Here is a 24,373-nt window from a genome sequence, read left to right as displayed (position 1 = left end):
CTATGGCTGACAACAATACGACCCAAAGAGTGTAGATCTGGAGTCAAGATGGACCCCACGATCCCTATCCTTTACCCCATGTACAGGCCTTGAGTATGAGGAGAACCCACCAATAGGACAGGGATATTGCTCCCATGATTACATACATTATATGGCCTAAGGGATTTCACAGATGTGACTAAAGTTACCAATCAGCTGACTGGCAGTCAACTAAAAGGGAGATTATCCAGGTGCGCCCCTTAAATCCGTGTCTAGAGGTCACTCTCCTGCTGGCTTTGAAGAGGCACCCGCCATGCAATGGAGAGGGCCCCATGTTAGGAAGGGGGGCAGCCCCTAGGACTGTGAAGGCCCCAGACGACAGTCCTCAAGACAACAAGGCCTCAGTTCTACAACTGCAAGGACCCAAATCTGCCAACACCCTGAACGAGCTCAGGAGAGGACCCTGCGCCGCAGAGGAGTGGAGTCCTGGCCAACACCCTGATGTCTGCCGCGGGAGACCCCGAGCCCAGAGCCCCCAGGAACGTGGGATCCTACACTGATGTTGTTCTAGGCTGCTGAGGTCGTGGTACTTTGTTATGAAGTAACGTAGAAACAGAACACAGGCCCTTTCTTGGGGCGGTTACGAAACTTCTGAGTTTCATTCCTTATCTGTGAAATAAGGCTGGTAACGCCGCCTCATGCAGTGGTTGTGAGGAAGAGAGGAAACGCACGGAGAGATGCCTCTTCACACAGGGGTCAGGGGTGCTCACCCCCGCAAAGGCAAAAATCCACATAAAACTAGACTCCCCCCAAAACCTAACTACTCCTAGGCTACCACTGACCAGAAGCCTTACTGATAATGTACACAAATAACACATATTGGGGCGCCCGGGGGGCTCAGTCAGTTAAGCATCTGCCTTCGGCTCAGGTCATGATTCCAGGGTCCTGGGATTGAGCCCCGCATCGGGCTCCCTGCTCAGGGGGAGTCTATTTCTCCCTCTCCCTGCTCATGTTCTCTCTCTCTCAAATAAATAAATAATATCTTTAAAAAACCAAAAACAAATAACATCTATATTGTGTGTTACATGTATCATATGCCGTATTCTTAACAATAAAGCTAAAGAAAATGTTAAGAAAATCGAGAAAATACACTTACAGTACTGTACGCCTATTTATTGAAAAAAATCTGTGTATAGTGGCCCCGTGCAGTTTAAACCCATGTTGTTCAAGGGTCAACTGTATGAATACGCTAGTTCCCTTCCATTCTAGAGGGAAAAAAGTAAAAAAACTTAACATGAATACCTATCTACTGACTCACTGCAAAATCAGGATAAAGAAAACCACTAGGGAATTAAGACTAACTCAAGACTAAGAAATACAAGTATTTCTTTCAGGGCATATGTAGGGTGGCAATTAGGTCAAATATGCAAATTAGCATCAGCTCAGAGCCTGAAGGAAATTGGGTCAAGCCCAGGAACTAGCCTGTAGGCAAATTAAACATTTTAATGCAAATCTTAATTGATATACAGTACTACTTACTACCTTTCTTCATCCTAGGTAGGTTACTTTTATGGCACAGGAAGCAAAAGCTGATTAAACTTGGGTGAGCTGATAGAATGTGTTCAGCTGTTAGAGACGTGGAGATAATGAAGCCTAGCACCGGTGGGATGGTGGGACGCACTAGGCAGCGCGCTTTCCCATGCTTTATCTTACTCAAGCTCAAGTCGACATGCGGCAGAATAAGTTCTCATGTTACTTTCCATTTTATAAAAGTAAAAACAGAGGTAGACAGACATTAAAGGGGAATAATTAAAGTTCAATAGCTTAATTCCTTGATATACAAAAAATTATTATTATTATTATTTTTAGAGATTTTATTTATTCATTTGACAGAGATAGACAGCCAGTGAGAGAGGGAACACAAGCAGGGGGAGTGGGAGAGGAAGAAGCAGGCTCCCAGCAGAGGAGCCCTGATGTGGGGCTCGATCCCAGAACTCTGGGATCACGCCCTGAGCCAAAGGCAGACACTTAACAACTGAGCCATCCAGGCGCCCCCATATACAAAAAATTCTTAAAAAACCAGTAAGAAAAAAGGCAATCAGATTTAAAAAATGGGCAAACAAATAAATGGACATTCAGAGAAAAAGAAAAATAAGTGGCTAATCAATATATGAAAAGATGTGTGACTGCTAATAATTAAAGAAATCCAAGTTAAAACAGCGATGAGGCTTTCCCCTCCCCCAGTCTGATGGGCAAATACTAAAAGGACCGACAATAATCATTCCTGGCAGGGGAATGAGAGGGTCCACACACTGACATGTTCATGTGAAGAGTATCAAAGTGGTCTAACTTTTGTCAATACCTGTTATGGGAGGGCTATATTTTGGTGACCCCCAGGGGCACTTACAGCCTATGAAGCCCCCCCCCCCACCCCCCGTGAGGCTGGGCGTGGTCACGTAATCAGCATCCACCTATGGGGGGCGGCAAATGCGATGCTGCAGATGGCTGCCTGGGCTTGCAACTGGGGCTTGGCCTCTTGTATTGGTAACCCACCCCGCCAGGTCGAGAGGCATCCAGGAAGTTCTATGGAACAGCCCCTGCAGGAGGCCCCCAAGCCACAGCTCCCAATGAGCTCCCAGTAGAGCCTCCGGATGACGCCAGCCCTTCAAGGGACATCCCAACTCCAGCAGAGTTCTCCACCAGGCTCCCAGCTGACACAAGCCGAGCCATGAAGGACCGCCCCGCCCACCAGAGAACTGCGAGATGTAACCAAACGTTGTTTAAAGCCGCTTTTGGTGGTAGTTTGTTAGGTAGTAAAAGATACTCGGTAAACTACAAGAAAAGTTCACATCCCTTGATTCGGTTACTCTTTTAGGGATCTATTTCATAGAAACACAGTTACGGGTGTAAAAACAGCTGCGTCATTCGATAATCACTGCATCATTTTTTTATAACAGCAAAATATTATGAAACAACTCCTTCACTACTAGAGCACTGAAAAGAAAAGTAGGGGCGCCTGGGTGGCTCAGTCGGTTAGGCATCTGACTTTTGCTCCGGTCATGACTGAGTCCCACGCTGGGCTCTCTGCTCCGCAGGGAGTCTGCTTCTCTCTCTGCCCTGCCGCCCTGGCTTGTGCTCTCTCTCTCAAATAAATAAATAAAATCTTAAAAAAAAATTAAAAAAGAGAAAAGAAGAAGAAAAAGTAGGTGGGGTGCCTGGGTGGCTTAGTCGATTAAGTGTCTGACTCTTGGTTTTGGTTCAGGTCATGAGCTCAGGGTCGTGAGACTGAGCCCCCATCTGGGCTCTGTGCTGGGCGTGGAGCCTGCTTGCGATTCTCTCTCTCCCTCCCCCCTCAGCCCCTTTCTCTCCCTCTCAAAATAATAAAGGATTATGTGTAAATATATTAATGGATATTTAAAATATACTGTTTAGATATACAATATATAAATATTCACTTGTTCACTTGGAAGCAATTAATCAGTCCTTCGAATCAGTAATGAATTCAGTAAGCTGGTGGGGCGGGCGGGGAGAGGCTGCTCTGGCCACTGAGGCTCAGACAAGCTCTGGCGTCGGCCGTCACCACACTGTGGGTCAGCAGCAGCAGCAACAAAGAGCATGGTGTCCCCCAAGGCTGGTCATTACATGAGAAATCAGAGCACCACCAAGTTCACGGTCAGAATAATGCGAACTGAGGAACGTGAAACTTTATTATAACAGGGACAGGGCCATACAAAAATCTGTTTTCTGTGGGTTTTCTGTTTATCTGCTTTAATTTGGTGCTAAATACACCGGCACTGTAAGGTAGCAGGCGAGCTGAGATATCCCGGGGAAATGTGAGAAGGACCTCTGAGCCACTGTATCATTTACACGGTTGATGCAAACACATTATATAGCCAGCTAGTGCCTAACAACGTAATCTACAATCATGCCCCCCCCAATTTATTTTCATAATAAGAAAAATTGTAGGCATACAGGAACAGAACAATGCAACTCCCTCTGTCCAATATAGCATGTAGGTAGGACACTGGAATGGTTCACCTAACTTTTGAAGCCAGATTCCAAATACTACTAATTATTTTTCCCATGTTACGGTCATATTTTCAGAGTCTAAAAATGTGATACAACCACCATCAGCACTAACAAAATGTTCTTTCTAGTATCTCATACCACTAAGAAAAATAGCTACCTCCAACATTTACGAGGCTTGTGAATTTCTGAGCTTACGGATTTATTCCATGTTCTACAGAACATTTACTTGGAATAGGGCAGCTCTGAAACTTTTTGAAAAGGAAAAATTATTGATGATCTTACTGGGTGTAACAGATATCTGAAATGTTACATAAGAAATACATATTAAACATAATCTCATTTGTTAATTACATGATATATGCCTAATACTTAAAATGTTGAAATTATTCATTTTTATTTTTCACTGGTCCATAATAGTTGCGAAAACCATGGCTTTGGGCTTTATGTTTCTCTCTACTTAAGATATCAAGAAATTCGCATAGCCCAAACATCTAAATCCAACAGAAGTACTATTGTTTAAGGGATTCCAGAAGAAGTACTTCCATAAAAATAGTATTCACTACTTTTCTGTATTTTTTTCAAGGATATTCACATCAGGCCTCAATTTCACAGCCCGGCTGCATTTGGAAGAGGGCCAAAGGGCTCTTGGGGCATGTGTGCCTTGGGTGCTCAGAGGGCAGAGGCTCAGATGCTGCATTCTCAGTGCCAAGTAAACGCCGGGGACTGAGCAGCATGAAGGGAAACACCCCACTGGGTGTTTGCTAACATCGGTCAGAACTCTCCCACATTCTCGGCAATCCCATCCGCCACACGGTTCTCCATCGCACTTCTCTGCTTAGTTCTCTAAGATGATTCCTACTTCCAACGCTCCGCCCGGCTCCAGACACACAGACAGACAGACACTCCACCACCTGCCACCTCAATGCATCCTAAAGTCACCTTGGCCTTTCCCTCTGTCCTTCCTCTCCCTCCTGTTCCCAGCGCAGGCGCCAACGGTGAGCCTCTGCTTCCCAGTCGTCCATCTCCAAGGTAGTATCGTTGTCACCCTCTTGGTCCTTATCACTTGGTTCGTCCCCCATGATCCCCACGTTCAATCCAGCCGTGCGGCCTGTTCTCTCACCATCCAGAACATGTGGCAAGTACGTCCACTTCTCTCTCTTTGCTGCTGGGATCCGACACCACCCCATCATCTCTCCTCTGGGCTCTCTCAGGGGTCCCTCCAACACATTTGCCACAGGTGCTACTTACTTACCTATTTACTGATACAATTTTATTTATTTATTTGAGAGAGAGAACTAGAGAGAGCATGATTGGGTGGGGGGGGGGCAGAGGGAGAAGCAGGCTCCCCACTGAGCAGAGAGCCCGATGTAGGGCTCGATCCTAGGACCCTGAGATCATGACCTGAGTCAAAGGTAGATGCTTAACCGACTAAGCCACCCCACCAATTATTTTTTAACAAAAACCTAGTCGTGTCACTTACTGAAGAACATCTCTCAGCTAGGGTAAAAGTCTAGACTCACCCACAGTGCCCATGATGGCTGGAAGGTTCTGGCCCCTGTGGTCCCGATGGCTTCCGTGTGCTTGGCCTGCCCCCTGGCTCATTATGCCCCAAACACCTTCTATCTCCTCAAACATGCCAGGCCCTCTCCTGCCTCGAGCTCCCCCTCTCTGCTCTTCTCAGACTCCTCATTCGTCAGGTCTCCACGGGTAACAGACATCTCAAAGCCGTCCCTTCTTGACCACCCTTTCTCAGGGGACGTCCCTCCCTCCCACAACTCCCACCCCATATCCCTGCACTGTGTGTCCTTTCTTCCTTTTTATTTCTTTCCCATCGGTGTCCTTTCTTCCATCAGCCACCATATTTAATTATATAGTTGTGGTTTGACTTACTTTTTGTTTGTTCTCCCAAGACACTGTCAACTCCTGGAGGAACTACGTCTGATTTATGAACACACCACCTTGGATCTAGCGCTTGCCCAGCCCACGCTCCAGAACACCACCCACGCCGCCAGGGAGCGCCATGAGCACACTTGCTTCTTACCGCGTGTGTTAGTCATTCTCCAATGGGCTTTTTGTACACTAACTCAACTAAGCCTCATCACACCCTTTAGGAAGGTCCTATTATTATCCCAGTTTCTAGATGAGGAAACTGAGGCTTTCCCCAAGGCCAGAAATTTAGTAGGTTGAGGAGCTGGGACTCAGCTATGTCTCAAATGGGTAAGTGAATTGGTGCTGGGATGGAAGAGAGAAGAATGTCCTCTGGACCAGGCCTGAGCAGGTCCCTCTGCACTTACCTTTTCTCATTCCACCAAAGGGGTCCTTGTTGGGTTCATAGGGCATCCTTCCCATCACGTCAGGCATGCTCATGCCCTGCTGGTAGGGGGTGCTCGGAGTCATGGAGTTCCGTTTCGGGAATGATGAATCACTGGCGTCTGAGAATGGGTCATGCACACTGACTGCACTGCTTCTGAAGAGACGGGAGAAAGGACAGCTTCATGCAGTGGCAGGAGTTGCCACCAAACACTTGTTCAGAAAAAAGCCTAACCTGAAAATTTTTAATGCAAAAACGAACCCCCAAAAATGACACAATAAAACTAGTAGTAATCAACATTTAAAAACTCGCGAAAGAATAATACTTCTCCACAGACAAATCTGATGTCGTGGGGCTCACGGAGACGCTTTTGCGTACCTTCCACCTTGCATTGGGGTCATCTGTCCGTGAGGCGTGGAGGCTGGGGTCGGTGGCTTCAGGTCACCTGGAACCTCTGCCATCGAGTTACTGCCAGTTGACTGGGGGGTCTGTGGACCTTGCAAGGATCCTGAGTTAGCTAACAGTAGTAGTACCAAGGGAAAAGAAAGAAAAAACGAGAGGTTATCAAGTAAGCTCATCCTTCCTATTTAAAAAAAAAAAAAAAAAAAAAGGAAAGACAACACACCATCTTATTAGAAATAGTAACAATATCCATTACTGGTAATGATGTAGTAAAATTAGTTGCTCTTATATTGTTTATAGTGAAAATTAGTAAAAGATTTTTTTTATATCTATTTGGCAACATACTTCATTTGTGAGTCATAAAACATATTTATACCTCTTGACTGGGTAATTGCTTTCCTGGGTATTTATCTCAAGAAAATAATCTAATATAAAAGAAGGCTTTAGGCAGAAAAATGTTTATTTCAGTGTTGTTTATAATGGAGATAATCTAAATGAGAGTAAGGAAAAAAATGGGATGAAAAATTTGGTATTCCGATTTGATGGACTATTGTGTTATTTTAGGGAAAAAAATTAGAAAAATTAGTACCAGATCTTAGGCAATGAGAAATGTTTAAGTTGAAACGCAATGATACAAATTAGTAATGAGCCTCATGTCACTTCAGTGCCTCCTCAATGTCTCGACGTGTTTATGCCATGTCATTAATAAAGTCATTTTTAGAGCTATGGAATGAGATTTGTTATTACAAAACCAAAGTCATGCTCTTTGGAGTTCTTTAATGTCATTATCAGAATCCTGAGATTTGGCTTTAATTACATTATAATAACAGAACTCAGAATTGGGCAGATCTTTTCAAAACTTAAACTCGTCTCATTGGAAAACAGAATATTTTAAGGGTCCCTGCTTTATCATCGCGACCTTTGCACATTAGGTGCCCAACAGACGTTGCGTTCATTTACTGATTAAACAGTTACTGAATAAATAACATGCTTACTTTGTTGTTTTTTCTACTCCTGCATGCACCAGTGTCCCAAACTGACAAAAAAGACAAAAATCCCTGTCCTTATGCAGTTTATAATAAATGCTTTTGGAATCGTTACAAACGGGGGAATTACCGGCTGCTTGTGCGTGATGATACTGTATGTGTTATTATCTGGAGTCCCTTTCCTAAGAGGTGTCCAAGACTCACTACAATTACCATCAGCCACATTTAACTGTCGAGGAAGTGGGGGTTCAACAAATCCCTGGAGATCACAGAGCACGCTGGAAAGGAGTCCGGGACGGAAGTGAGTCTAGTCCTTCTACTCAGAAAGGCTCAGCCCAACAGCAGGTCTCCGGTGAGATCAGGTCAGCCCCGGGCCTGGCCTGCTTGGGAATGAATCCTGAGGACTGGCCTCCAGGGCCGTGTAAGGTGTCCCCTGAGTGCCCGGGATCGGAGGGACTCAGGGCAGCCCTCAGAGATGCTGGGAAGACTAACTTGGAAAGTAGATAATCTTTAATGTAGCTATTGCAAAAGAAAAGCTTAGTAACGCATGCTTACAAATCAGATTTTGGGGAAACTCTGGCAATAAATATTAAATAAGTAGATCATAATAAAAGATAAAAGTGGAGTCTTCTACAAATATGTGACGGTAACCCTACAGATGTGACTGCCCCACAGAGCTCGCAGGAGAAATAACGTGCTTCCTAAATCACAGACTGGACTCCACAGCCGACTGCACGGCTTCCCTGGAAACATGGTTCACGGGCTGTGATTTCAGAATGACCCTTATTTACAAGTATTCACATTTACAGCTAATAAAAAAAAAAAAATTCTTCCCTCTGCCAGTGTTTTTTCCTTTCCTTTCAGGAAAAAAAAAATTGCACACAACCTCTTGAAGCTCCATTAATAGAAGAGGCTGGCACAGTCCGTAGGATCTCCCTACCTTTTGCCAGAAGCTACAAATGTATACTCGAAAGTAAACAATGGAAAGGTTATTGAAGGTTAAGTACATTCACACACTTCAGACTGTACAGCCAGACTCCTAGCTGGGAAGATAATTTACACAGCACGAACCTGGTGCCCTAGTTCTGGCTGGGCTTGCGGGAAGGAGGGCAGGGAGAAGGAAGGATAGCTGATATGTCCCAGGTCTACAGTGACTAGAGGTCATCCAGAGGGCACCTTTGTTTATAACCTGAACCCCTTTCTCATTTATCTTCCACTGAGGATTCCCTAGTTGGATCCATGACAGGTTTTGTGACATCACCTGTCAGCTAATAATAGAAATGCAGTCAGCCACCTGCCAGCAAAGATGGATGGGTTTTTGGTTACAGACTTACTAATTGAATGCAGAGCTTCCTTGTCCCCACCCCCCCAAGCCGGCCGCACCCCCCACTGCCCCCCCAGCTTCCAGGCGGCCCAGGCCACTGGGGGAGGTGATTCCTGCAGCTGTTCATTAGAACTCCACAAACTTTTACAGGCTTATTATTAACGAGATCCCCACTGGCACCTCGGAGATGCGGCCATACCCCAGGCCTTGCCCACGTTTCATCTGGGGACTCACTCGAGTCACTGAAGACCGTAACACGGAGCTCTGGCCTGAGACATTGCACAGCTAGCAACCGGTGAAGATCGTGGTGCACCCCCAAGGGCTCCGGGTTCTACCTCCGAGAGGCTGGCAGAAACGAAGTTCGGTCCACGCCAGCCACCCCAAATCAAAACCGAATACAGGCGGACGAGGCATCACGCGAATACAGCAAGTGATCCGGGACTTAGGCTGCTTCCGAGTGGCTGTTTAAAAAGCCACCTAGCACGTGTCTTAGGAATCTTTTCCTCAGTTTGCGTGGATATGCTGGTAAGAAATACACCACAACTGCCTTCTGATGGGGGAAAATGGACTTCTAAGAACACAGAGTTTGGCTGAAAATTAGTTTTTAAAAATTCTGCACTGTACGAGACCCCAACATGGCACACGGTTCGGAGTAATTTTTTTTCCTCCTTTGACAATACGTATGTTTCATTCTCCTTAATGCTAGTTCTGGAATCAGAGAGACCACTGACTTAGGGGTGCCAGGGAAAAGCATGGCTTTGGGTCACGGGGCTGATGTTCCTTACTATCCCACTGACCGGTCTGTGTGTCCTTCTGTCCGGCTGAGCGGGGCTCCCTGAGCAGCGCAGAGAACACATAAGCAAGCAGACTGGCCCCGTGTGCTCGGCGCGAGGTTGCCTGGGCTGTGTCCTGGCCGGGAGGCTCGGCTCAGGATGCCCTCCTTCCCCTGCCACCTGTTCCCCAAGACTTCGTACCGTGTGGACCACTGAGAAGAATGTATTGTCAGAAGTGCATCTGCAATCCAAGCTCTTTTGTGCAGTTAAAACGATCATGTTGCCATAAAAATGGTAGTTTAAAAAAAGGGAAAAAGGAAAGAGCCGACTGTTGAGAGAACAGGCCCTACACTTTCTGAAGGGTCTATGCCTCAGCGGGATTTCTTGTGCTGAAGCTGACGCTCACTGGGAGAGCTATTCTCCATGCAGAAGTGCAGCCCATTCAGTGACACGAGTTTTTCCTGGCAAATAAAATATACCTTTACATCTTTGCAGACATCGCCACTTTGGTCCCTACACCCCACTGAGTTTTTATTTTGGAAAAATAATTTCAGGGCTGTTCACAGGCAGCTTGTTTTACTCTGTGAACTGAATGTAATGTTGTGAGACTTTTAAAATTAGATTTCACAGTTTTTAAGGTATACCGTAGCTGCAAAGCCTTCGGATCCTTAAGGGTGGGGTGAGAGAGGATTTCTAATTGTGTTTAGAACTGACAGGTCTAAACATATACCTCGGTACATTCCCTACAAGTGCATCTTGGCCCTACGAAGTATTTACGTGAGATCTCTTGATTAGGGACCGCAGATACTCGCACTGCCATCCAGAAAGCAGCTAGAGGACACAAGGAGAAAACAACTTCTTTCTTTGGCTCACAGACACCTTCTTCTATGTAAGAAGGCTTCCCTGTTACAAAGCTATTTCAAATACAGGCAGAGGGCTACAGTGGGTCTGGGCACAATGCTCGAGCTGGATGCCACTCACCAGCAATGAGATTTGGGGCCAGTTACTTGGATTTTCTGTGTTAGTTTTTTCATGGACTTTGCAATTTTGAGACGGTACGTGCATCACAGGAGTGAAGTAAAGATTAAACAGTAGAGCGCTTAGGAAGGTGCCTAGCACACTGTTAAGTGCCTAAGAAATGCTGGCATTTGGTCCCAGAACAATCCTGTGTGATGGGAAGTGGCAGGAACGGTCAGTCCCATATGGTCCGTAGGACAGTGTGGCTAAGTGCTGACCATCACAGGGCATGGATGTGGCCAGGCAAGAAAACAGCTGGATTTAACTTCAGTGAGGTCACTACCCAGAACTAGGGATGATGCAAATGTCTTCCTCTCTAAGAACACCGTATTGATCGGAATACAACGATTCAGGAACCTGAAACACTATCAGGTAGAGCAAAGCTTAGCAGGAGAGCTGATAGAATGAATGGCAGGGTCTGCAATGGCTGAGTGGAGACACAGGAGAGAAGGCAGGTCTCATTAGTTTGGTTTTGCTTAGGAGAATGTAGGTGAACTGCATTATTCCGAGGTAGGATTCTTAAGACTGCTGACCCCTAGGTCAGAGCTAACTGATTGCTGGGTCTCAGAAACAGGGCTGAGTGGACCTTTAGCATGCCAGGTTTGCTGGCTTCCCTATAAGCGAGGACTTGCTGGGCAGGGGACATTGAAAACTGAGTCCAGATTTCGTTTTGCTGACACACAGCTCTGAGTGTCCCCGACAGAAGCAGAAGGGGCAGGAGCTGGCTGCTGAACTGCAGGGTGGCCTCTTCCGGGAGCGCGAAAGTATTTGCACAGACTACGGAGGAGTTAGACGGACTCTTTTTAAATATCTGTAGAAGGACTAGAGGCATAGAGCTCAGAATCCCAAAGTCTCTTTTGACTAAGGAAGGTAAAGCAGAAGAATGGTGCCTTTGCAATGTTGGCCTGATGGCAACATCCCAAATTGTATTCTCTCTTCCCTTAAGCACTGCCAGTGGGGGTTCCGTTACAAAACACCCCTTGTCCTCGAAGACCCCGTGTGTTGTTTGCTTTCCTATGCAGCGGCCTTCTCAGAACCTCCGAGGGGCTGTGGCCTCCAGCGCCCCCCAGGGGGTGTGGGTGCCCCTGTCTTTCCCCGGCCACAACTGCAGTGCTCCCACTTACCAGGAGAGGGCGGCTGGAGCTTGGGCTGCTTCTTGGTGTCGGCGGTGCTGAAGACTTCCGGCGGGGGGTCCTCCCCGCGCTCAATCTTGCACTCGAAGGCAAACAGGTACTGAATATACTGCTTTTTCAGGGAGCTCGCCGCGCTGCTTGAAGTGCCAACATTTAGGTTGGTTGCCAGCTCACGCCACTTCTTGTTTTTATTAACCTAGCAAAAAAAATGGCAGGATCATTGGTTTGCAGCAAAGTGGCTTGTTTAAAGCCAGGAGACAAAAAAAGCACTTAATGTCTTGGGTTTACTTTTTTTTTTTTCGTTTGACTCTCTTAACTAATGCTCATTACTCCCACTCAGTAGTGCATAGACAGCATTTACAGTTATAAAACCATTAAGGGACTTGCTGATAGCTACATAAAAAGCATTGCTCGTCGAGATTCTTCTGCCTGGTGCACTTCTAATGCCTCACACGCTTCCAGGCCGCTGCGGCTCCGAGCCAGTGATTTTCTCCGAGCAAACGTACACTCCCGCTCATCCCCATCCCACCTCTCATCTTAAAAAGAAAAAAAAAAAGGCATCTGCAAACGAATTTAGAGAGCAATAACATAACTATTTTGCCATTTAAGTGTTTGAGCCTTGATATGAAAAACAGTGTTTCCTTCCAACAGCCACAGGCTCCCGGAAAGACGAGCCTGTAATCCTAGCCTGCGTCCCCCCTCTCGCAGGCAGCCTTCCTATGGTGCTGGGCAGAGGTGAGACTGGGGGCAGCCCGCACCAGCCATCAGCCCCGGCTGGCTCTGTGAGGCAACCAGCTAGCCGACGTAGCGGGCCCAGTGAGCTGGTGAACGGGCAGGGCACAGGGGACGACACAGGGTTCCCACGTATACTCAGGCTGCAGAGAAGGCCGCCACAAAGTGAAGAGAAAAAAAAGGAGAGAAAGCCTGAAATGCTACCAAAGGATTTTAGGCATTAACTTTTGATTCCCGCTTGGGCCAGAGTTATCCAAGGTTGAATGCCTGAAGGAAACATGCAGACCTGCAAGTACTTGGGGCCTTTACGTATGCATGCCCTGTGCTAAGTAGCAGGGTAAGGGTTAAGGGGACAGTGGTTTTTTAAATGAAATGTTCCATTTTTGGATTCAAACTTTCTCACAAAGCTCTTTATGTCCATTTACTTAGTACTAAATGGTATATGATAAACGAACCTCAGAATGCTCGCGAAATGCCTCATTCCACTTCTGGCACTTAATGCGAGGCTGCAACAAGCAGGCCTGCGGATGGCTTCAAAAGGGCTGGGCAGGGAGTTGCCTGGGACACCCTGAAAAGCAAGGCTTTGCACTGATCTCTGTGTGGCACAAGTACCTGCCCCGACCTCACCTGAGGGCCACCAGGCAGAAACCAGGATGGGGTATGAGTGACAGTGTGGCCAAGTGGCTCACCGCTGTGCGTGACAGCTGCACTCGAGCTGCCCTTGTCAGCTAGGCCGGCAACGGGCCTTACTTGCAGACCCAACACGGTAACCCACACTGTCGACAGAGTCGAAGTACAGTGTCCAGGAACACTCCATACTGCTGCGAGAGTGAAACCCAGTGTACAGTGTCCTGAGGATTCTAAAAAATCTATGTCGGGGGTCTAGGTGCAGGGGAGAGGCATGCATCTTGAGCTCTCCCTCCACTGACCAACTTTCACTCACTTGGTCTGCACTGCATGACTCACCATCTGTTTCTGCAAAGCCCGGAATCAGGCCCTGTCTCAGTTGTACACCGCAGGTCTCCGGTGGGATGAGGCACCTCAGGGAGGGCTGAGGACAAAGGCCTCTCGTGGATCCCCATGGCCGCACCGCACTGAGACCAGGACGGGCCCTCTGTGACACTCGTGCATTAGGTGACTCCCTCTTGGATGGTTAGCGACCTGTGGTACCTGGCTGGAGCGCAGGGTGCCACACTGTGGACTGGACCCCCTGGGCCCAGAGCAGCTCCTCTCACTGATCTGGGTGGGAGCCCAGGTAGTGGCAGGTTTTTAAAGCTCCCCAAGTAATTCTAATGGATAAGCAGGCTGAGACCTAGTGGTGGGTGGGCAGAGCGCACGTCTCAGAATGAGCAGGCCAGGCCCGCACCTACCCTGAGTGCCCCGGGGCCACATGATCGTACCTCACTCTGTTACAGCTTCCTCCTCTCTGGGGGGCTGACGCTCCCTGCATTTTATGGGTATTCAGAAAGACAAAGCCAGAACAAAGGTAAAGCAGTGCCCAGCACGCAGCGAGCACGTATCCGGGGACACCCTCTTCCCAGGTCCTTTTGCAGGACATGTGCTGGGAACCAGACTCCATGCTGAAAGCAGCGCCAGGACCAGGGTGAGGAAAGCGTGGCCCCAGGGTACAAAGATGAAGGGAGCACTGGCTCTGAGAGTCAGGCAAGTGCAGGGTAGGCACCGCACAGCCCTGAAGACGAGTGCCCTCTGAAATTCGGCACCCAGGCGCCACCCCTGCTGCGCTCCAGCCTCAGCCCTGAGCAAAAATGACAGCTCTGACCTTCTTACTGCCCGGGTATTGTGGACATGCTGCTGGATATGGGACTTCGTTTTCTTATTAAGTAGCTCTGGATAGAGGGAAAGAGGGAACTGGATTTAGAACTGATGCAGACATTTGGTCATTTACAAAACATTTCTTGAGTATTTACTATGACATCTTGGCAGGGCCCACAGAATTCTAGGGTGGTCAGGGAACCTAAGGAAAAATCTAGCCCAACTGTCTCACTTTACACATGAGAATGGAAGTCCATATAAATGACCTGCCAAGGTCACCTGGTGAGCTGGTGGTGGGGCCAGGGTCCCGAGCTCTAGTGCTCTCCCCTGCAGCACACAGACATGGAACCCACAGGCTTATTAGCTTTTTCTTTACGGAAGAAAAAAAAAAGTTTGAGTCTGCACATTCAAAGAAACCTGCAGGGAGAGCTTATGTATGGTGTCTCCTCGTTGACTCATTCATGCGCTCTCACCTGTGCCAAACCTCCAATCTCCTTGACGCAGACGTACAGCCGGAACAGGTCCAAGGGCTTCTTGCCCACAGCGGGCAGACTCGAGACAGGTGAGCCTCTCTCCTCCATGAAGGTAAGGTATCTGTCGACCCATAGCTTTCTCTCGGGCTCATTCCCCAACTCGTACACCTTTGTGATCTTTTCCCCAGTAGTGGTGGATGAGCTGGACTTCTAGTGCCCAGAAGGAGCATTTGGAGGTGGGGTATGGGTGGGCAGAGGGAAAAGGGAAGAAGGTGAGAAGAAAGTAATGAGCTACCAAATACAAGAAGAGAAGAAATTTAAAAACTACTGCTATCACACAACAATTAGGAATGAAGGCTACTAGTTCAGGCACAAACTATACATTTTCTTAATTAAGACTTTACTTTGACTTTAAATAAAGGGCCCAAACTCCCCCTTTTATATACTTAAAGAACAAAACAGAAAAAAACAAAAACCTTTTTTAACTTGCTTGATATAAGCGTTGAATCCCAGAAGGCATGATTCCAATGACACAAGTCATTTTTAGAAATAAAAGGGTGCTGGCTCATAGAATAATCATAGTGAATTTAAAATTTCACATGTATGGAATATAACAGAGCCCCTCAAAGTATATGGACTCTTACTTCTTGTCAGAATAAGAATGGCTAATGTGTGTTCTCATTAAAATGCTAAAGCATATGGAGGAAAGCCGATATTGCTGGACAGTGTAAGGGAGGTCCCAAATCCTAGGAACCAGTGGTGTGGGCTCTATGTGCATTTGCAAGCTTTATAGACTAGTGGCCAGCTAAAGTTTTGGCATTTGCTCATGATGACTAGCTTTCCCTACTTAAGATTTCTTGAACTTCTCTGCCAAGGCAAGGGGCTCTCAGAGAATTATTTTAACAGATTTCTTAGGCAACCATGCTTTAATCACAAACACATGTGCTATTTCATACTCCCTGAACATCTATGGATAAAAATATACATTTACTTTTACACACATGGGCTTATGGGCTCATGTAGTTTATAATGATGCTCTAATTCTTGTCTTTGTTTTTCTAATTTTATCTATACTAAAATGTCAAAAGTTACTGTTCCTGCATAACTGAAGCCCACCTTCTGGGTTATGTGATCTGGGAACGTGACACTTCTGGTCCTAAACAGCCCAAATGTCTATTTTTCCTTTCTTTTACGTCTCTATATTTGTAACAATAATTTGTGTACTTGTAATATTTGCAACTCCAGGGTTACTGTGAAAAATCACTTCTAAATTCTCAATAAAGATTTCTGTAGAACAAGAATTGACTTCATTTCCTCGTGTGTATTTACCAGTTACCACTTGCAATGGATAGCCATTATTTTAGATGGGAGTTTTTCTTAACTCTTTTCCATTATATTTAGCTTAACGATTCTAAACACATTGCTGAAAGTTTGGGTTTTAAATAACATGACTGCCAGTGAAGTTTGATGTTACCTTATTTAGCAAATAAATAAGTAAATAAAAGTAGGACCCAACAGAAGTAGGACCTCAGAAAGGATGCCTGAGAACGAAACTAACAAAGCCGGTGAGTGGTAGCTTCTCCCCTAGTCAGCATGTACTTCTCCTAAGCTACTGCCGCTGAAATTTTAAGCCTTCAGACTCAGAATTATTGAGGCATAAAATCTTTACATCAAACTCAAAAAAATGGGTGACGCAAGTTGATGTAAATAAAAAATTTAGGGGGGTAGGATAAAAAAAGTGTGATCTTTTAGAATTTACACTGATGTCAAGGCTAAACAGTAGGTCACTTAAAAATTACTGTAGAGCTTAAAAATATACATATATATTCATATATATAGGTATATATCCATATACATACTCAGAATATGGAACACACTGTATATTCAAATGATAAGTTTTTAAATTTTCTTTTCCATATTCTTATACCCAAGGAATATTTGACTAGGAAAAGACACTGCCCTACTGCATTTTTACTACATTTCAGAAGTGTTGCCATCACTAATGGGGTAGTTATTACGAAGAGTTTTCTAAATGCTAGTTTAAAAATATTTTTTCCTTTTGCGGAGCAATAAAAAAAAATGGATCCAATTTTTTTTAAAAAAATTTGAAGTAAGAACAGGAGGAAAAAAGCATTATCATCTAAAATCAGTAATAATAAAAAAACCCCACTAACCTCTCTCCTGCATTTCATTTCTGAAAAACTGAGAGGTAAAAGTTTGACATTCAATTCAGGGTAAGAGAAATAAAAGCAATCATTTCCATTTAAAATTACTCTGAGTGGCTCTACCAACATTCTGAACGGAAGATCCACCTGCCATTTCTGGCCTGATCCTCTCTGAAGCCAAACTGGGGAAGGCTTCTGGAAGGACAGTTAATCAGGACCCAAGCAGTGAGACTACGCAGATGTTTGTTCCCATTTATGAAATGAGTGTATCCCATAACCTGAGATGGGCCTAAAATAACAGCATAGTTTGGCTATATGTATCTTCACTTTTCTTACCTTTCTTTGTTAAATGAACTTGAGTTTAATTAACTTCTGCGTATCTCAATTTGTTCTCATAAAGTTAGAAAAACTAACGAAGACAATGGTTTGTAACTGAATCATCTAGTTTTGTATAACATAGTTTTTAGATCTTCAACAAAGACTTCGGGATTTTTATGGCCATAATGTAGGGAAGAGTATCTGCCTCAGGTGACGTGTTAGGTCCTGGAAGAGGCCTCCCAGGCACCCGAGCCTCTTTCATCTAAATCACTGTTGCCCACTGTATTTGTCCTTGGTGGCCCTTGGTTACACAGCTTATAAAAAGTATATGTTTTGCAGGGGATTACTGGTCCGCCCTACGTTTTCCTCACTACGCTTTAAGTTCCACGAGGCGGGTCTGTGCTGATTTTGAGTCACCCACAGTGATTGCACTCTGGAGGCAGCTGGCATAGAATGTTCTGTGAACAGGTACTCAGATGCACGACAAAGGTCTGGGAAGTCTGGCACCCTCCAAGGAAGAATTCACAGCTGAATCAAATGTCCTATAAACAGGATTTTGTGATCAAGGTGCTAAGGGAACATGGACGCAATCTAACGAGACTGAAAACAGAAAGGACCATCCTGCCCATGACCGGCCCTTGCCATCTCCACTCCCAGCCTCAAGGTCTGTTTCCTAGCCAATTATCAAAGTTAGCATGTGGGTGTCCGAACAGAGAAAACGGACATTAAGAGAAACAGAAGTGTTAGGAAATAAAGGGCACATACTTGATCGCTGATCAAGTTCCACATGTACTTTCTTTGGTTCACAGACATTAGCTTTGATGTAATCTTTGGACAGGTGTCATTATACACTCTACCCACCGACCTCGGGCCAACAAACCAGCCCCGCAGAAAGATGGGATGACCCTTCCAGGTCACTAGGACCACCTCACACCGCTTCAGCGTTGTGAGAATTGTATCCTAGTGCCCGAAACTGCCGTGGACCCAAGATAAGGGAAGGGAGACTGCTGAACGACTGTAGCAGGACATGATGGCGCTACAAATGTTTTCCTTACATATCGTTTAATTAAGTCTATAAGTACAGTTTTCTTCAAATCTTTCAGGCAATTTACATTTCAGCAGTCCTTACCATATGCCTGGTGCTATGTGTATGTGCAAATGTTTATTTTTATTTTAGAATGTTCCGTAACAAAACAATGTTGGTCCATAGCACGCTGTCAAAGCATAGAACATCTTCATCGTATAGGCCACTTTCAGGCCTGCCATCAGACAGGTCCGCTCAGAGACACTGGGAAGTGCAATCTGGAGTACAAACTGAAGCCGTGTCTCAGAAGGGGCAGTGAAATCCTCCTGAACTGTCTCTGTCAGCAGTGATTCGACAGCAGAGATGCTCTCATGACCTTCCTTCCAATCACTTTTGGTTTCCTTCCTAAATTAACACCTCATTCAAGGCAGGGGTCATCTTCTGAATACAGAGCCTACCCTGAACCACAGCTCCTCTGTCCTTCAACACCACTGGAGACAGGTTTGCTTATCAATTCTTCATTTTTTTTTCAAGATTTATTTGAGAGAGAGAGAGAGGGAGCGCAAGCACTTCAGCGGTGGGGGGGGGGTAGAGGTGAAAGGCGAGGGACAGGCAGACTCTGAGCTCAGCGTGGAGCCTGACGTGGGGCTCAATCCCATGATCCTGAGATCATGACCCAAGCTGAAACCAAGAGTTGGACACTTAACTGACTGTGCCACCCAGGCGCCCCATAAATTCTTAAACATTAAATGGTTATGTATAGGAAGAGATAATGTATGTGGAAATATTTAGAAAAAAGGGAAAAGTAGTATGCAGTTTTAGGCATAATTGTTTTATAATCAGAAAGTGAAGACAACAATTCATTTTACTTCTTTCTTATACTTAAGTGGAAAGTGGGGTTTTTTTTTTTTTTGATAAAAATTTCTTTCCTACAGGACTCATTGTGTGGAGATAATCTGACTAGTTAAAGTATCATAAATATCTCACTCAATCTTTATAAATACAGATTTGGCAATGTGGAATTTTTACTTTTTTATTTTTTAGTTATTTTTTTTGGTAAGGTGGAATTTTTAAACATATACTATCATCTATTAGTAGAATTGTTTTTCATAAATTATTATTCTTAATTATTACCTTAAGGTTTTAAAGATTATTATTTTCAACCTCTGAAATTTTTCCCTCTGAGCCAACACACAAATGTTTTGGAAAAGTTATAATTTGAGTTCCACCTGTTAACTCGAGAGTAGGCTGATTCAAAAATGCTTTTCTTATGATTACGACAAAACACAACACAACACCGGGCTAGATTACGGGGAAAACCCCCATAACGTCGGCTGCCTTCTGAGACTCAAAGCCAATAACACAAGGACATCAAAACGCAGGCTTTGCACTCCCCCTTCCTGTTCTGCTTAACCCGCCCTAGAGCATTTTTCATTTCATCTTGGTTGTTGCAAAAGCGAAACATGTCTACAGAGAAGGTAACAGCGAATATCGCCCTTTCTTCCTCTGAAAAGGAAAATGCTGGTTATGCTAGAGCTCCACATGAATTTTACAAACATTTACTGGAACCACCAACCCTTCAAACCTTCAGCTCTATCTGTTTAAACCAGTGAATGGATAATTAATAGCAGCCTCCTTTTGGGGTTTTGACTAGATTGCCAGATTCTGCACATAGAATCTTCTTCCCTCCAACTCGCTTTTCCTGAGCTGTACTCTTCAATACGTTGTCTTACAAAAATTAGCGTGTTAATTAAGCCTTCTTGGCAAGTAATTGCATGTTAAGGTGTTTTTTTTAAACAGATCTTTTGATTCCCTATATGAATGTAAAATAAAGGTTACTACAGTGCCATTCTTATTCTTTTTTTTCTTTTTTTTTTTTTTAAATGGCACAGAATTAATTTCTTCAGTAGAAAAATAAAGACCAAGCTCTATGGACATTAAGGCTAAAAAAAAAAAAAATTCCCGTATAGGTCCTTTACCATTTTTGTTTTTTACATATCATATGGAAATCAACACTTAATTGCAAGATGATCAGCAGTCTTGTGCAGGAGGTAATTTTTCTATCTCGACTGATTCTAATGTGGGTACATATTATTAATCCAAAAGTAGCATTCCAAATATTCACATGCAGTAACAGTTCTATAACTTTTCTGTTAATTTCTGACAGGTGGACTGAAACAAAGCAGGGCCGATATTAGGCTAATCCGTGTCCAGAGTGCAATATCTATCTTTTCAGGTAGGCAGTTTTGAAATAAGATGTTTCAGATACAACAGCCCATGAAAGATTTAGGCCAAAGGCCAAATTTACTCTATGGCTGCTATTAGTTCCCATGTAAATGGAGAAGTAACTCGTTTTGAAGATCTTCTAAAAGTGCACAACGGAGCAGACATTTAAACAAAGCCCTTGTGTGAAGGAGTTTGGACCCAGTAATAAAATCACATGCTTTGTACAGAAGTACTTCTTTATAAAATAGCCATTTCATTACCAGAAATCAACTTCTACGATTTATGCAAACGTTACTTATTTTGTTACTAATATAATTATCAAGAAAACCCTTTTACGGATAAATTATGAAGAAAAGGTCTTATAAAACAAATAAATAAGCAAGCATTCAAATAGAATTAATTAATTACCAAAAAACCCCAAAAAACAAACAAACAAAAAAAAACACACAAAAACCAGAGCCACTTACAGGGCTTGATGGAGTCTTTGGCCAGCCTGGGCTGCTAATGCTATCGCTCTCATCTCCATGAAAGGAGGAGATGCTAGCAGAGCTGGGGGACATTGGGGAAGGGACTGGCAGGTTGCCGGGGGTTGGGGGCTGAGAAATACCCTGAGAGCTGTAGCTATCCTGTGGTAGAGGAATAAAAAAAAAAAAAAAATGACAAAGGTAGGGCAACTTTATTGAAAATAACAAAAAGTACATCCAGTTTAACAGACTACTTTTTATATATAATGGATATATATAAAGACATGGACAAACGAACACACAAAAACACACACATATAAAGGTATTAAAACAACATTCTTAATTAGTAGAATTTGGTAAGTTTGCTGGATGCTGGATAAGGCCACTAAGCCACCATGCTTACTTCAAGCTTACATGGAATGCTAAGCATGGGTTACCCCTTATGAAAGAAAGAAAGGAAAAAAAAAAGCTGTTCACCTTATTTATCAAATAAGGCAGGAAAGCAAAATATTAAGTATGTTGTTGTTGCTGAGGCGGCCAAAACAGGAAGCTATAAACTGAAGGCAGAGAAAATGGCTGCAAGTATCAAAACCAGGCAAGACCCCTTCCTTCTCCCCACCCCCAAAGCATCTCTCTTGGGTGGGTCTTGTCCCTCCGCCCCTCTCCCACAACCATGAGTTCAATGCCGTAAGAACTAGTAACTTTCAGATCCACACCATGGAGGGGGTGGGGAAAGAGAGGAGAACTACAAACGTGGTGCATGAGATGGGAGGCATGCAGAAGAGAAGAAACCAAATGGAAACAAAAGTGGAGGCCGACACCAGTGACTCGAACACCACGGCAGCTTCAGCGAGGCAGACCCCACACCGCGTGCAGAGGAGAAAGGAAGTACCTTCGACTTGCTCTCAGGCTGTGGAGTGCCTTCTTCTTTACCGTCGGCTTTGAGAGGCATGGGCAATTTGGATTCCCCGGGAGACATCATATCTGCAAGACCCATAGATGCTAACCGAAAACAGGAGAAAGAGTTTAGGATTATACATGTGATACATCGGGCTGTGCTCCTGCTAACACAAGTTACTGAGTGACGCATGGGACACCTGAATTCCCCTTGAAGGAAAAAAAGAAAAGAGAAATTGTAACTCAGAGCAGACCAGTTTTCTTAAATCTAAATAGCACGATATCCTGCCAGTCCTTTTTTAACTTAAAAAACAAAAAACAAACAAACCCAAAAGACAAAAAAACTGCAGTCATTTACTCAACACCCAAGCTATTGAAAGTCAACTCATATCAATATTATTTTTTCAAAATGACGACAGCTTTAATACAGTAGGCGACAAGTGGCGGTAAGTCCAATGTTTCAACCGCTCATCAGGCGTGAAAGCAAATATTGGGTGTGTGTATTTTTTACCTGGTGACTGGAGGATTTTGTGCTTTCTTAATTTCCTAAATTTGCAGAATGTACAGTTTGCAAAATCACTTGACATTTTAGATTGTTTCATTTGAAAGTCTTATCTATCGCATATGGCCTAGTCTGCAGTCATGGAAAACAGTCGTGACAAATGACTTCCAAACAATAATCAAAAGTAAATTTTGAAGGACAGGATTTCTAATTATTTTGCCATGGGGCTGGTTTCCTTTCAGTCGGGGGCTGTGTGTACATTTATCAATCCCCAGCAGCTCAATGCCCAGGTCAGACACCCACACCCACTCAAGAGTCAACGCTACGACTCCCGGCATAACTCATTTTCTATCTCAAGGCTCAGAAATTCAATCAAGTTCATCTAGGACTTCGAAGGAAAGGTTCCCCAAAGAACAACTGATTTATACCCATTCGTTACGAATACGAATAGACATTTGGAGTTAAAAAGAAGGGTTTGAACCAGGCTACAGCGGGGAGTCAGTGTAGACGTGCAGGGAGTAACAGCTGAATTTCTGCAGAACCCCACTGTGAAAACCAGCTGCACAACCCTGGGCTGGGAGCGCGACACCACACAGATGTGCGAGGAGAGATGGAAGCAGACAAGGGAGAGCGGGAAAGAATTAAGAGCCTCGTGAACGAGTGAAAGCCAGAAAACATTCCACTTTCCACATAAAATAAACCTGAGGTTTTATGAACAGGACCCGTCCTACATTCTGCAAACAAAAGTGCTGGCTCAACCGAGGCGCTGCGCATGGTGCATAATGTGCCAAAAAAAAAAAAAAAGCAGCTTTAAAAAAGGCTCCAGATTGCCCACTACAAAATGATTATTGCACATATTCATGTATTACTATGTTTTAGAAAATAATTAGTTTTAATTACAGCAGTGAGAGTGTGAGCAGGGCTCTGGCGAATTAGCTGGCAAGCTTTGTGGTGCTAATTTGCTAATATCGTTAGCATCGCGGCAGGTTGAGACCAGAGGTCCTGCCAAAAAGCCGACCCCGCCACGTGCCCAGGAGTCCAGCGGCGCGCTCGCGGATGCCCCGGGAAGCGCCCGTCTCTGCCACGGGCGCGCGGGCGTGCAGTTCCGAGCCCGTCTGCAGCCAGGCAGCCCTTGAAGTCATCACCACGCACACAAATCATAATTGGGATGTTTTTCTTTCTTTTTTTTTTTTTCCTCCAAATTACTTTCAATACTTAGACTTTAAGGACTAGAACAAAAAGCTTTTTCAAGTGATGCAGCTGCAGAGAAAAATCTATTGGGATCAGCTAAAAATGCTGTTATTTTTGTGAATGTGTGAAACCTCAGAAAAGCAGCTGAGAGAAACGGCCCCAGGACCGCCCCGCTCAGAGCACTGGGCTGCTTTCGCGCAGTCTTCTCTCCGGGGTCCAGCGCCGGAGGAATCGGTAAATCTGTGCATTGAGAAACACCCTTTTTTGAAGAACAGAAGGGAAAAAGAGCAGGACAAGTGTGGAAAGAGGAGTTTCTTTATGAAAGTCCCCATGTCCTTGCTAGTTATTCACAGAGTTGTCACAGAGGAATGACAGCCACACACTCCCGAGAAAGTGGCAAAGTCACGGACTTGCGGCTTCTGGGAAGGCCTGCTTCTTCAAAGGTTATAACGAATAGGTCTGTTAGCATTTGTAATAAATTATGCTTAAATATTACTGTTGAAAGACAGAAAATAGTAATATTCGTCTTCGTGCATTCAATGTGTTAACATACCCCAAACCAATTTTTAGGCATAAAGAAGCAGCCCAAGATGTATTATTATAATGAATGATAATAATTTATACTGATTTAAAAATCAGACTCAGATGAATTTA

General features: G+C 44.6%; 1 protein-coding gene across 1 annotated transcript in view; it reads right to left on the bottom strand.

Moving 5' to 3' along the window:
* Positions 1-24,373, bottom strand: part of ARID1B (AT-rich interaction domain 1B) — a 426,117-nt gene that overhangs the window by 12,567 nt on the left and 389,177 nt on the right. The window contains exons 11-16 of the mRNA XM_040627997.1: positions 22,022-22,131; positions 21,133-21,291; positions 14,933-15,142; positions 11,946-12,150; positions 6,698-6,836; positions 6,303-6,475 (exon numbers count right to left, since the gene is read on the bottom strand). Coding sequence (XP_040483931.1) covers positions 6,303-6,475; positions 6,698-6,836; positions 11,946-12,150; positions 14,933-15,142; positions 21,133-21,291; positions 22,022-22,131 — 996 coding nt within the window. The remainder of the gene's footprint in view (positions 1-6,302; positions 6,476-6,697; positions 6,837-11,945; positions 12,151-14,932; positions 15,143-21,132; positions 21,292-22,021; positions 22,132-24,373) is intronic.

Source organism: Ursus maritimus, unplaced genomic scaffold (assembly GCF_017311325.1).
Source record: "Ursus maritimus isolate PB19 unplaced genomic scaffold, ASM1731132v1 scaffold_13, whole genome shotgun sequence".
NCBI classification, from domain to species: domain Eukaryota; kingdom Metazoa; phylum Chordata; class Mammalia; order Carnivora; family Ursidae; genus Ursus; species Ursus maritimus.
This window is presented reverse-complemented; position numbering and strand designations above follow the sequence as displayed.